This window comes from Barbus barbus (assembly GCF_936440315.1).
Source record: "Barbus barbus genome assembly, chromosome: 24".
In the NCBI taxonomy this organism is placed as follows: domain Eukaryota; kingdom Metazoa; phylum Chordata; class Actinopteri; order Cypriniformes; family Cyprinidae; genus Barbus; species Barbus barbus.
Window position 1 is genome coordinate 13,285,524 of NC_136752.1, and position 13,462 is coordinate 13,298,985.

Consider the following 13,462-nt stretch of genomic DNA (forward strand, 5'->3'; position numbering starts at 1 on the left):
TAATTAATCACTTTATTCAGCAAGGATGCATTAAATTTTACCTAAAGTGACAGTAAAGACATTTTACAAAACACTTCTATTTCAAATCAAATGTTTTATTTCTTTTTTTACTTTATACTCATCCAAGAAAATTAATATTAAAAGTTTAATAATAAATGTTAATAATAATTTTTTTTTCTTGATTTCTGAAGGATCATGTGACACTGAAGCCTGAAGTCATGGCTGCTGAAAATTCAGCTTTGCCATCACAGAATAAAAAGTTATTTAAAATTCTAATAATAATATTTCACAATATTATAATACATTTTTACTATATTTTTGATTATATAAATACAGCTTTGGTGAGCATAAGGCACTTCTGATGAATTAATATGAATATAATATATTAATATTATTCAAATATAATTAAATAGTCCAGTGTAATTACATATTTATTGTATATTATACATTTCATATGCTATAATTACAAATTAAAATTTCTGGCCAACGCCAACACAACGTGACCAACATTTGCCATGTTGTGTGTAGGGTGAAGATGAGATGACAATAACGTAATAATATTAGTAGGAGGCCACACTTCTTATTATCATACATGATAAATGTGTGTGGTGTGTATTAGTCGGTGTGTGTGCGTGTATTCCTGCTGATTTGACTCATGCTTTATTCAGAGTGTGCGCTGCGGGGGGCCGTTTCTCCTTAGTAAAGCTGGCCCATCAGCAGCATTACCCAGTCGACTGAGCACAGCAGGGCAAGGGGGCGGCCTCTGTCACTCCACCGACAAAGAAACCAACACTCTGCCCTTAAAACACTTCACACTATTTTCACCTCAGCCTGGTCACTTTAAATGATGGTTCTTAAATCTAATATAAATGATGGAACTAAAGTCTAAGATAGCATATTCAAATAATAATCAACAGTAAAATCACAGGATGTTCATTAAAAACCGAAAGTAATAATGGAACAAGAATTTTTCCATTCTATAGGAATGAAAGCATGTAGTCTACTAATGAAAGACATATCCCAAGCTCAAATCAACTGCATGCAAAATTCATGAACTCAGACTTACTCAGAGACCTTGAAGAACCATAAACCTATAAATCAATTAATTTGTGCCCTTAGCAAAGTGTCCTCTCATTAGACAGGTCCTCTTTTGCTGTGGCCAGAGGAAATAAATTAATATCATGGCTCACTGATTCCTATCTGTGTCCAAGAAGTCCAGCAGCTCTATGAAAGAATTTAGTAATTTATTTTGTTTACTTGAAGGCATACAAGAAGGATCTCCATTCCCTCATTATTTAAAAATGACATTAACACACCAAATTTCAGTGCATCGTTTCCTCAATAATATAGATTAGATACAGCAAGAGAGGAAATCTTTGCATCTAAATATAGTTTTACACAAAGCTCACTAATTATGTAACTCAATGGCAGTAAAGTTCACAGCTGAGGTCTTCTAATTGTGTTGTGAGTGCACAGGGTCTTTCTTTTGTCAAGAGACCCAAAGTTCTCCATGGGCGGTCTGTCAGAATGAATCATTTATGTATTTAAGGAATGTGAGGTCAGGTCTGCAAGCCACAACAGAGCTCTGAACTCATGCCAACACTGCACACAGCAGGACTGCACAACACACATTCAGGTCAAAGTGCACCAGGATGTGCTTGAATCTCTAAAACCAAAAATCTCACTGATAAGGCAAAAGAAAAAAGAAATGTAAAAATAATAATAACAAAATAGTGTATTTCACTCATAAATCAGTAAACACACTTATTTCTTTGTATCTGTTTTTTGTATACTGTACTTTTACATCTTTTAGAGCTGGTTGGTTTTATTTTGGGTTTCAAATGTCTAGATTTTTCAATGCCAATGCAGAAAATGAATGGGGAAAAAAAAGACTTCTTGAACCAAGACTTAAGAAAAAGCAGGCGATCATGTTTGAGTTCTATTCTCCAAGGCTTTTTAGAAGGGATTCAGCAAAAGTCTGTTGCCATTAGAATGTGATATTTGGTGATAACAAGTATGTAGCACTTACCCGCTTGCGGAGGTTGCAGGTGAGGATGAGGTTTCGGGAGAAGGAGTTGGCGAAGGCCGTGTAGAACTCCAGCACTTTGAGTAACGCGTCCCTCCGGATGACATGCAGGTCGCAATATGTCAGCGCCCTCACGTTAGCACAGGCATGAGCCAGTGTGGATTCCTTCCAGAACACATCACCAAACACATCACCCTTACCTGGGAGAGGAGACAGGGAGTATAGTTTGAAACGACATCAGAAATAAAGTTGCTGGAAAAAAGTATGCAAACCCTTTGTATTTGCCTGGATTTCTGCATTTAGTCTAACTTGAGCTGTATTTGACAGAATTGTAAAGAAAAAAAAAACGTTGTTTTTCAGAAATAATGGTTTATATCCTATAGTTCAGACTTGTGGGATAAAAAGGCCCAATAACCTTTTGTATTTTCTTTTTTATCCCGTGGCAGAAACAAGCTTCCATAGATAGATCTTATTACAGTATGACATAGGTACAGTATCTTCTAAGTTCACACACCACACTCAGGAGAGAATCTGTACAAAGTACCCAGTGTTCAGTGCTTTTGATGAGGGGCATCATTAGGAGCCCAGCAGGTTTAGTCTGGTGGGTTCAAGTAAACGCCTTGGGGCTAATTAACTCACAGCGTTCCCATCTTATTTCATTTCATAATCATTAAAGCAAAAGAGCATCTGATCCAAATCCCCATTAGAGAGAAGAGACGTTAACTTCCTCTCTACAGTGTCTTATAAGGTCTAATGTCATGTCGTTTGCAGGTACACACAAGTCAGTGAAGGGCACGTCACATTCTTGTGGCAGCGGTACATCAGCAAAACTCGAGAGATGAAGAGATCAAGAAATAGTTTGTTCAAAGAGAGAGAAAAGTCTTAAAACGTGTCTGTATGTGCAAGTGTTCATCAAAACAAAACCGTCGTCTTGTTTTTATTGTTCATATTGGAATTGGTTCCAGGCTCAGAGTTAAATAAAGAGGTAGCAACTGTCCTTTTGTTGCAGAGACATATGAAAAAAATAAAGCTGTATACAATTGGACAGATCAACAATGTCAGGATAGTTATTGTTTTGTCCATTTTTAATAAGAGGTTTACAAGCCAGGACTTACTCATCTTTTACAAGAGCAGTTTGAATGCTTAAAAATATGCCTTTTTCTCTTGACAACAAATCTGGTCACTGTTAGAGCACTGGCTGCACTGGAGACTGTGTGAACTATCAGTGCACATCCCTGTGAAACAAAAGACTCAACAATCAATGGACGGAGAATCGGTCCCCACAGTTCCATTACTGCAGGATAAGGAGACGGCATGGACAGAGTAACAAATGCCACATGTAACGCAAGAAGCAGACTGTGGGCTTTTATGTTACTGCGGAGAATGAACGCTAGCGAGTTCACTGTGCAAGATCCTATGTGAAAACTATCTTTTAGGATCCACTGCAATAGTATTGTGCCCTTTATAAGTTTGTTATTTTTCTGAGCTTATCTGAAGCTTGATATGTTTTGGAGCTGCGGTGTGTGCCCTCAGGAAAAACCTGCAGAGCTCTGAAGTATCACTGTAGTACAAACTGGCTAATTGTGCAGCATTGGGGTTTCTTGAGTTTAATGAGAATGCAGGATGTTGTGCAGAAAATATTAACAGCAGTAGCAAAGTATATATATATTGAAATACAACAGGGTTCTGTATATGTTCAAGAATATTCATGCTGCTTAAAAACAGAATATTTTGGATACTTCTCAATTCTTCTTAATTTGTGTACAGGCACATATCTTGCGGTCTTGAGGACTAAATGTTCAAAGGCTATTGAACATTTTCAACATTACTGGCTAAGAAAAAAGATAGTTTATTGTACACACAGCTGATTTCTTGTGACCACAATGGGGTATGTTGTCACAATATAAGGGGTAAGTTGTAAGTTGCTGAATATCGGCGCACGTTATTCGCCAGCATTTTTCAACGCGTTTTTTGTGTTTACACCCAAGCGATGAGCCAAGTGAACATGCAAATTCATTCCCTGACATTAGATGGTGCTTAATGTAAAACAGAAATACCCCTGTACACAAGGTGGCGCTGCGCAACTTTACGCTTCTGACACTCGCTTGTCACTCAGAAGAAGAGAGCAAGTATTTACGCGCTTGTCAAAATCATACAAAGAAAACGTCCCAGGTTACGTATGTAACCCAGGTTCCCTGAAGGGAACGAGAGCTGCTTCCGAAAACACTATGGGAACGCCTTCAGCGTCACCACGCTCTGAATATCATGTGTAATCAGTCCAATAGAAGGGCGAGGCGTCATGGGCGGGGTGACGTCACGACCAGGAAGTATATAAGCACGTGCGGCGGAGCCGGCGTCAGCTTCAAGTCATGAAGCAAGCGCTGGCAGGGATGCTGGAAGTGTGGCCACGAGACGCAGCTCTCGTTCCCTTCAGGGAACCTGGGTTACATACGTAACCTGGGACGTTCCCTTCCAGGAACTTCAAACTGCATCCGAAAACGCTATGGGAACGATATACCAACGCCGCCAGAATGACAAGTCCCTGCCTGGTGTCAGGAAGAAAGGACGGAGGAGCCTGGAAGGGCTCGAACGTCAAGGTTATAGAACCTGGCAAATGTCAGGGGCGTGGACCACCCAGCAGCGTTGCAGCTGTCCTGCATAGAAACACCTGCTCAGAAGGCCTTGGAGGCCGCCACACCTCGGGTCGAGTGCACTCTGACTCCCAGCGGCGGGGGACGCTCAGAGGCCTCGTAAGCAAGATTGATGGCATCCACTATCCACCTGCTAAGAGTGGGCTTCGTAGCAGGAAGACCCCTCTTAGGGGGACCATAGCACACAAGCAGTTGGTCCGATTTTCTCCACAGGGATGTCCTGTGGATGTACGTGCCCAGTGCTCGCACTGAACACATACAGTTGTGCTTTTCCTGGTCAGACTCCCTGAAGGGAGGAGGACAGAAGGCCTGGAGTACGACCGCTGTGGTACGACCGTCGGAACCTTCGGTACATACCCCGCACGGGGGTAGAGGAAAACTTTCGCCATGCCGGGCGCAAAGTCAATACATGAAGGAGCTGTGGACAGGGCCTGAAGGTCACCCACCCTCCTCAGAGAAGTGATGGCCAACAAGAAGACGGTCTTGATGGTGAGGAGTCTGTCCGTTATCTCCTCAATAGGCTCAATGGTGCCACGCACAGAGCCTCCAGTACCACAGCCAGGTCCCACGTGGGGACACGTGATCGCACAGTCGGCCTCAGCGCACCGCGGAGGAAACGTGTAACTAGGGGGTGTCCACCCACTGACTGGCCACCGATAAGGGCATGGTATGATGAAATAGCTGCCACGTAGACCTTAATAGTGGAGTGGGTTAACCCAGCGGAGAAACGGGCCTGCAGGAACTCCAGAACTGCGCGAATCGGGCAGTTGACTGGGTTGAGCTGGCGGTCTCCGCACCAGGAAGTGAAGAGCTTCCACTTCAAGGCGTACAGTTTCCTCGTGGAGGGAGCTCTGGATTGGAGGATGGTCTCGTCAACCTCGGTTGACAGACCGGAAGCTATGAGATGTGCCCCCTCAGAGGCCACACCCACAGCTTCCACAACTCCGGGTAAGGGTGCACAATGGTGCCCCTGGCCTGTGAGAGGAGATCCCTCCTGACGGGCACTTCCCACGGGGTGCCGTCGAGGAGAGAAATCAGGTCCGAGAACCATACTTGGCCCGGCCAGAATGGCGCTACTAACAGTAGACTGACCTCGTCCCGGCACACTCTCGCCAGAACTCCCGGGAGCAGAGCGATCGGGGGGAAGGCATACAGACGAAGCCTCGGCCACGTCTGTACCATAGCGTCCAGTCCCAGAGGAGCTGGAGGAGCTAGAGAGAACCAGAGGGGACATTGTGCTGACTCTCGAGTCGCAAAGAGGTCCACATGCGCCTGGCCAAAAACCTTCCAAGTCTACTCCACCACCTCGGGGTGAAGCATCCATTCCCCGGGCCTCAGCCCCTGTCTCGACAGGACGTCTGCTCCCACATTGAGATACCCAGGAATGTGCACAGCTCTTAGTGATAGGAGCTTGCCCTGGGACCACACAAGGATCTGGTGTGCCAGCTTGTCCAAGGGGCGCGACCGCAGACCTCCTTGGTGGTTGATGTAAGAGACCACTGCCGTGCTGTCGGTGCGGACCAGCACGTGGTGATCTCTTAGGTCCGGGAGGAAGTGATTGAGCGCACGGAACACAGCTAGGATGCTGCCAGGCTGCCAAATGATCTACTAAGGGAATCAGTCTCTCGAGACTGACCTCTGGTGTCAGAGAAATGGCCAGACCGCAGTCTCGCTGCGGCGCACCGGAGGGAGACGCGAGATCTGGCGGTTGAGGCAAGTCTCTTAGGCCCGCTATATTCACCGGCGGAGAAACCTGAGAAAGGCACTCGCTGGGACCCGCTGCGCCCTGGAGCAACGGCAGGGTTGGTAGACAGGTCCCTGGAGGGCACTGAGGGGAGACGGTCACCGAGTACCGCGGTGTAAGCCGCTCCACCCCAGTAGGGGTCGCCCTCCGTAGTCCTGGGGCTCGCCCGTCAGGACCTTTTGCGCTTCCCTGCGCGAGGAGCTGGTATGCGGAGGACGCTGCGCCCGCCCAGCAGCCCCCTGCCGCATACCCTCTGCCCACTTAAAAAATATGTTGTACGCAGAGGCTTAGTGGGCAGCGCAGGAGCCTTCAAAGACAATGCCGTCGAGAGACAGATAGCTCGCAAGCGTCTGCTCGACCAGCGGCATCGCCCTGTACCCGTGCTCATTCAATTCCTTAACGCTGCCATAATTTGAACTAACCCCTGAGGTCTCGCTTGTATTTTTTAGTGTGGAAAGAATTATTTAACTCACCTAAAATGGCAATAACCTCATCATCCTGAATAACCTCCAGCGATCCAGAAACCACAAAGCAAAGAGTGTCCACGCTCTCCCCTGCGTGGAAGATGAGATCTCCTGGAGCGCAGTGTGTGGTCTGGAACTCCACCGCCAAAGAGCGCAGACAGCCGTCACTGGCCAGCCGGAAGGCAGGGTGCTCATTGAACACCTGGCGGTTGAGGTGCACACAGATGTCTGCACGCATGTCCTTAGGACAGATGGACAGAACCTAACAAATAAAGCAAGGAAAGTCATGTCTTAATGAAACATTCTCTTAACAGTATGTGCTGAATTAATTTGTTCTATTTTGGACCTGCAATTACATATTATAGACTTTTTGGCTACATAGAAATGTCTTTATATAAATTACACAGCTGCTTATATTAATTAAAATAATATATATATGTGTGTTTGTGTGTGTGTGTGTGTGTGTATACAATATATACAGTATATATATATATATATATATATATATGTATGTATGTATGTATGTATATACAGTGCCTTGCGAACATTCTTTTTTCCACATCTACACCATAATGGCAAAGCAAAAACAGAACTGTCACAACTTTGTAAATTTATAAAAAAAAAATAATGAAGAGTGAAATAAGTACATTGCATAAGTATTCAAACCCTTAACTCAATACTTAGCTGAAGTATCATTACAGCCTCTAATCTTTTTGTGTACGATGCGACAAGCTTTGCACATCATCATTTGGCAATTATCTGCCATTCTTCTCCTCGCCTCTTCACCTTTCAAGCTCTGTCAGGTTGGATGGGGGCAGACATTTTCATGTTTCTCCAGAAATATTTATTGGGTTCAATCCCAGGCTGTGGCTGGGCCACTCAAGGACATTCACAGAGTTGTCTAAGCCAATCTTGCTGTGTGCTTTGAGTATTTTTCCTGTTGGAAGGTGAACCTTCTGCCCAGTCTGCGGTTCTGAATGCTCTGGACTGCGTTTTCATAGGGCTATCTCAATATTTTGGTGCATTGAGCTTGTCTTCTACTCTGATGAGTCCCTCAGTCCCTGCCGCTGAAAAACAGCCCCACAGCATAAGGCTGCTACCAGCACACTTTAATTTTAGGATGGTACTCTGCAGGTGATGAGCAGAGCTAGTTTCCTTCAAACATGATGCTTAGAATTGAGCTTCATCAGACCAGAGAATCTTTTTTCTCACAGTCTGAGGGTCCTTTAGGTGCTGTTTTGCTAATTCCAAGTGTGTTTTCATGTCTTCACTGATGAGAGGATTGCAGTGATGTTTGTCCTTCTGTAGGTTTCTCCACATATGATCATGGAGCTCAACTAGAGTGACGCATCAAGTTGTTGGTCACACATCTAACAAAAATATGAATACTTATGCAATGGAATCATTTAAGTTTTTTATCTTTAATAAATTTGCAAAGATGTTAAAAACCTGTTATTTGCTTTGTCATTATGGTGTATAGAGAGTAGAGAAAAAGTAATTTAAAGCAGTTTAACATAGGGCTGCAACAGAAAACATGAAAAAAATGAAGGGGTTTGAATACTTTCACAAGGCACTATATATATAAATATATATATATATATATATATATATATATATATATACATACACACACACACACACACACACACACACACACACATGGGCGACATTGTCATTGTCATTGTCAGTCATGAAATCTCTGATGTCAGTGCAGGTCCGGTTGTGTGGCCCAGTCATAGGTTTCTGTGGGAGCCTCCTTGATCATCAGGTCTCCAGCGCTGCAATTCCGAGACCTGCGGGTCTTTTTACTATCAGTTTCTATGGCTGGGACGCCTGCCACTGTTGTTAGATTACCCACTCTATCATCATGCATTCTCTGAGTGAAGCTCCTCTTATTGAGGTACTGAGCGGCTTTACTCTTTTAACGTAAACAGCCCACTCTTTGTGGTCTGGATAGTCTCAGTCAGTCCCTCTCTGGTAGCCTCCCTAGGTGCATGGCTATCTGAGGATATCTTTGTGCGATCTCCCTGAGCCTTTGCCTAGAGTGTGCTTCTCCCCTGCTAGGGTGTAAGTAAATAGCCCACTCTTGTGGCAGCTTCTTTGGAGGGCTTACCGGGGTTTTTCAGGCTAGCTAGTGTGGGACCACCTGCTGATATAGGGTGTAAGCAGCACCGTGTGGGATGGCTTGAGCATTGCCTTCAGAGCGTCTGAGTTCCCTCTCATGCTGAGAGTTAAGTTCTCCGCTCTCCAGAGCTCTGTCATTCAGCAGCCTCGGGATGTTAGGCCTCTCTATGCCTCCCTATTAGGTTGCTCTCCTTGTTGGTAGAGCTAGCATTGCTCCCCTCACCATAGAGGGTCACCTATGAGCATGCCACTCCCTTCTGAGCGTCTGAGTTCCCTCTCATGCTGAGAGTTGAGTTCTCCGCTCTCCAGAGCTCTGTCATTCAGCAGCCTCAGTTTGTTAGACCTCTCTATGCTTCCCTGTTAGGTTGCTCTCCTTGTTGGTCGAGCTAGCATTGCTCCCCTCACTATAGAGGGTCACCTATGAGCATACCGCTCCCTTCTGAGCGTCTGAGTTCCCTCTCATTCTGAGAGTTGGATTCTCTGCTCTGTGGGATTCACTGTGCAGACATGCCAACGGGTCTGGCCCTCCCTTCCCCTTAGGCTGATCTCATGGTATGTTCGGCAGTGCTCCCCTCACTCCGAGGGTCTCTTATGAGCACGCAACCCCTCCCTGAAGTTTCCCTCTCATCCTGAAAGTTGAGTTCTCCACCCCCCAGAGTTCTGTGAGTCAGCAAATTCAGGTTGTTAGGCCTCTCTCTGCCTCCCTGTTAAGTTGCTCGCTTTGCTCCCTAGAATGGTGTTTACAAATCCATGTTATGGTAAGTGAGCACACTAGTCTCTGCGCACTTTCTGAAAGCCACGTTGTGGTAAGATCGCACATCAAGTGTTTTGCGTTCTTTCTAAAATCCTGTACAGTATGGGTTACGAGCTGCGGCTTCGTGCCCTTTCTTTGGGTTGGTTAGGCCCCAGTTTCGCCTTGGGCCCCACTCTACCTATTTCTCCCAATGTTTCTGGTGTTTAAAATCCATGTTATGGTAATTGTGCATACTAAGTCTCTGTGCACTTTCTGAAAGCCATGTTGTGGTAAGATCGCACATCAAGTGTTTTGCATTCTTTCTAAAATCCTGTACGGTATGGGTTTCACGCTGAGGCTTCGTGCCCTTTCTTTGGGTTGGTTAGGCCCCGGTTTTGCCTTGGGCCCCACTCTACCTATTTCTCCCAATGTTTCTGGGCTTGAACAGTGGGTTATTACCAAGGGTCTGTTGAGACAGTTCCCTCAGCAAGCTCGTGCAGAGCAAGCGGTAGCCCCTGGGTGACAGGCCAGGACCTAGCTACTATCCTAGGCTCCTGGCCGTATCCCCTTAAAGGAATCTTTCCTTTTGATTCTAAGTCTTCGAGCTCTACCCTGGGTCCGGGAGTCCCGGCCCTTAACAGGTAAGTTTTTTAGGGAATGCAGCTCGGGTCTTTGGTCGTAGGGGAAAATGTCACTGACAGCCGTCTAACCGTCCCAGGGGCAACTTACTTAGCCCGGTAGAGTTGGTACTTGGTGCTCGCCTTTTGTGCTTGGCTTCTAGCGATTATCGTCAATTTGATTTCACAGATACTATTTAAACTAAACTGAGCTAGACAATAACATCACTGAATTCAATAATGAAATGCCTTTAACTGAAAATTGAGTGTTAATTGATCTTATTATTATACATTACTGACACTTTATCCTCCGATTTCATACCAAGTGCTTTGACACAATCTGTATTGTTACGTAACCTGAGACGTTCTGTGAGAGATCCGGTTCATGGACTAAAAGTGTGTGTAAACTTTATTGAGATCGGAACATATCAACCAGTTATTTCATTTCCAGTAACGCACGGTAGAAAGTTCAGAAATGAATGGTATGTGATTTATGAGAGAATAGTCCCACAACCGATCGTTTATGTTTTCCTCGCATCAAAAAAAATAAATATTTGAAATATTTTACTTTACATGTAATGAATCTAGAATATATGAAAGTTTCACTTTTTTAAATAAGTTACAAGAAAAAAAATTACGCTTTACATGATTTACGCATGAATTACTCTTTCTAATTTAAGATGCACCTGTATTTGCACCTGACCTTATTGAATATTAATTTATAGGAGTTTCCCTTTCAGATGCAAAATTTATGGGAGGAGAGTATTCAAATGAATCACACAATGTGATTTACTAAAGTTTGCTCATCAAATTACTGGTATTTGTGCCGTTATTTAACAGCCAAAAAAGCATGTGTCACAACTCTGTGTAGGAGAGACGATGGAGACTTGAAATGAAGAGACTTTATTACACTTCAGAACAAAGGGTAATCCACACTTGGTCGGTGGAGCCGACGGAGGGAGGAGCCATGGTGGAGGCAGGGCTGACGACTCCAGGGGTCCAACCAACGGCAGCGGAGCAGGTGGCGGAGGAGCCCGCGGCGGAGAGTCGATGACTCAAGGCGACGGGAAAGATCCGGAGGGCCAAGGCGGAACAGATGGCTCAGGCGACTGATATGGAGGCGGGGATCCAGGAGGCCGCGGTGGAGCCAGAGCGGCAGAGTACCAAGGTGGAGCTGAAGGGAAGGAGAAGCTTGACGGAGCCGGAGGGACGGAGGGACAATGCGCAGCCGGAGGAGTGGAGTCCCGAGGCGCAGGATGGTCGACGACAGACCAAGGCAGAGCCGGTGGACAGATGTGCCACGGCGGAGAGGAGGAGCTAGGAGCCAAGGTTGGAACCGAAGGGTCGACGGGCCGAGGCAGAGTCCGGGGCTTAGAGGCTGAAGGCGGAGGCAAGGGATTCTCCAGCCATGGTGATGGAGGATGGCAGACCTGCGGAGCTCGCACTGTACAAATGGTGGGCTGAGGGCGAGCAGAGGGGCTACCAGACAACAGCGGTGGAGGAGGCAGGAGCAAACGGGTGGGTGGGTATTTGTGAGCCTCTGGGCTTTCAGGGCTGGACAGGGGAACAGGAGCCCTCTTTGGGCTGAACTCGGGAATGGGAGCCCACTCTGGACTGGATGTGGAAACTGGAGCTCTCTCTGGGCTAAACTCAGGAACGGGAGCCCTCTCTGGGCTGGACAGGGGGACAGGAGCCCTCTCTGGGCTAAACGGGAGGCCCCTTTGGGCTGGATGTGGGAACAGGGGTGACAGAGGTCTCCGAAGAAGGAGGGAGGAGAGGGGACAGGTCAGCATACCAGTCTATGAGGTCCCCTTTCGCTTTACATCTACCCAGATCCATAGACAGCTCACCCTCATCCATATTGCAGTGAGTGGAGCTCCTCCCCGTTATCTCACTGGCCTCGGCTTTCTCCCTTGTGGCAGTCGTGGTAGCCGGCTCTCACACCTGGTCTGATGGATTATGCAGCTCTGGCTCCACGGTGATCCTCAGCTCTGTCGCTCCTTGATGCGATGGCTCGTCGGTCGCGGCGGGCTCCAGGCTCTCCATCAACAGTGGGCTTGGGTTGATGCTACGCACCACGGGGAGATGGTGGGCTGGGCTCTGGGTTGGGAGTGGAACTGCCAAATTTATCCTGGAAACAGATGGGGAACCGAGATCCATTTCTCGCCAGTGTCCACTCCACAAAGGCGGCGAAATTCTCTCGAGGATAGCTGGTAAGAGTAGCGAGGACCAGGAACAGTCTGGTGTGGCCCTCAAGTGTTCTCTCCCCCTGCCCCAGTAGGAGGAGGAGGTATTCCGGGCGGGTGACGGGGTCCATAGGGGAGGAAACACTGGGAACTACGTAAAAAAACACTGTATGATAAACAGAAAACAAACAGAGGGGAAAACATGCAGTCAAACTGTTTAGGTCAAGTCTTCGGTCACGACTCTGTGTAGGAGAGACGACGGAGATGTGGATCAAACGAACAGTCTTTATTATACTCCAGAACAAAGGGTAATCCACATTTAGAAACAGCAGAGACACATGAGCACGACATTAAGACCCGACAAACACAGACTGAACAGACTGGGGCTTAAGAAACTCCTGAACCAAATGAACAATCACACAAGGGCAAACTGGGTCACTGGAAGCACGTGGGGATAAAAACACACAAAACGTCCAGATCCGTGACAGCATGTCTTAAACTATTTTGTGCTTGAAATGGCTGCAATTGTTGTTGCGAGGAGGAGGCACAGCAGAGAACAGAGAGTGCGTGGTAGAAGGGAGAGGATTTTTCCACACGTATTAATATATTTTGAATGCCAGAACACATTATCCGAACATATCGTTTGCCAAGCCATGCTATTTTTAATTTGCTTTAGGAAATAAAAGACGACTTGGAACCCTTAATTTTTTTAAATTAAGGGTTTTTAAACTCTTGGAACCCACGCAATACCAGGTCTATCAAAACTTCTTGCAACCCTTAATTTTTTTAATTTCAATGTACTGTGGCTTCTTTATTTCTTTATTCTTTATTTGATACTATGCTAATTTGCCCTGCGCTTGATGTATTGTGTTGGTCGATATGTAAATGAGATGTTCCGTCTGTGTTCTATGATTTGC

The 13,462-nt window shown here is 46.0% G+C and overlaps 1 protein-coding gene across 1 annotated transcript in view; it reads right to left on the minus strand.

Annotated features, from left to right (window-relative positions):
* Nucleotides 1–13,462, minus strand: part of kcnh5a (potassium voltage-gated channel, subfamily H (eag-related), member 5a) — a gene marked incomplete at both ends in the record, with an annotated part of 93,555 nt that overhangs the window by 12,620 nt on the left and 67,473 nt on the right. The window contains 2 exons of the mRNA XM_079375580.1: nucleotides 2,030–2,226; nucleotides 6,895–7,147. Of these exons, the coding sequence (XP_079231706.1) occupies nucleotides 2,030–2,226; nucleotides 6,895–7,147 (450 nt within the window). The remainder of the gene's footprint in view (nucleotides 1–2,029; nucleotides 2,227–6,894; nucleotides 7,148–13,462) is intronic.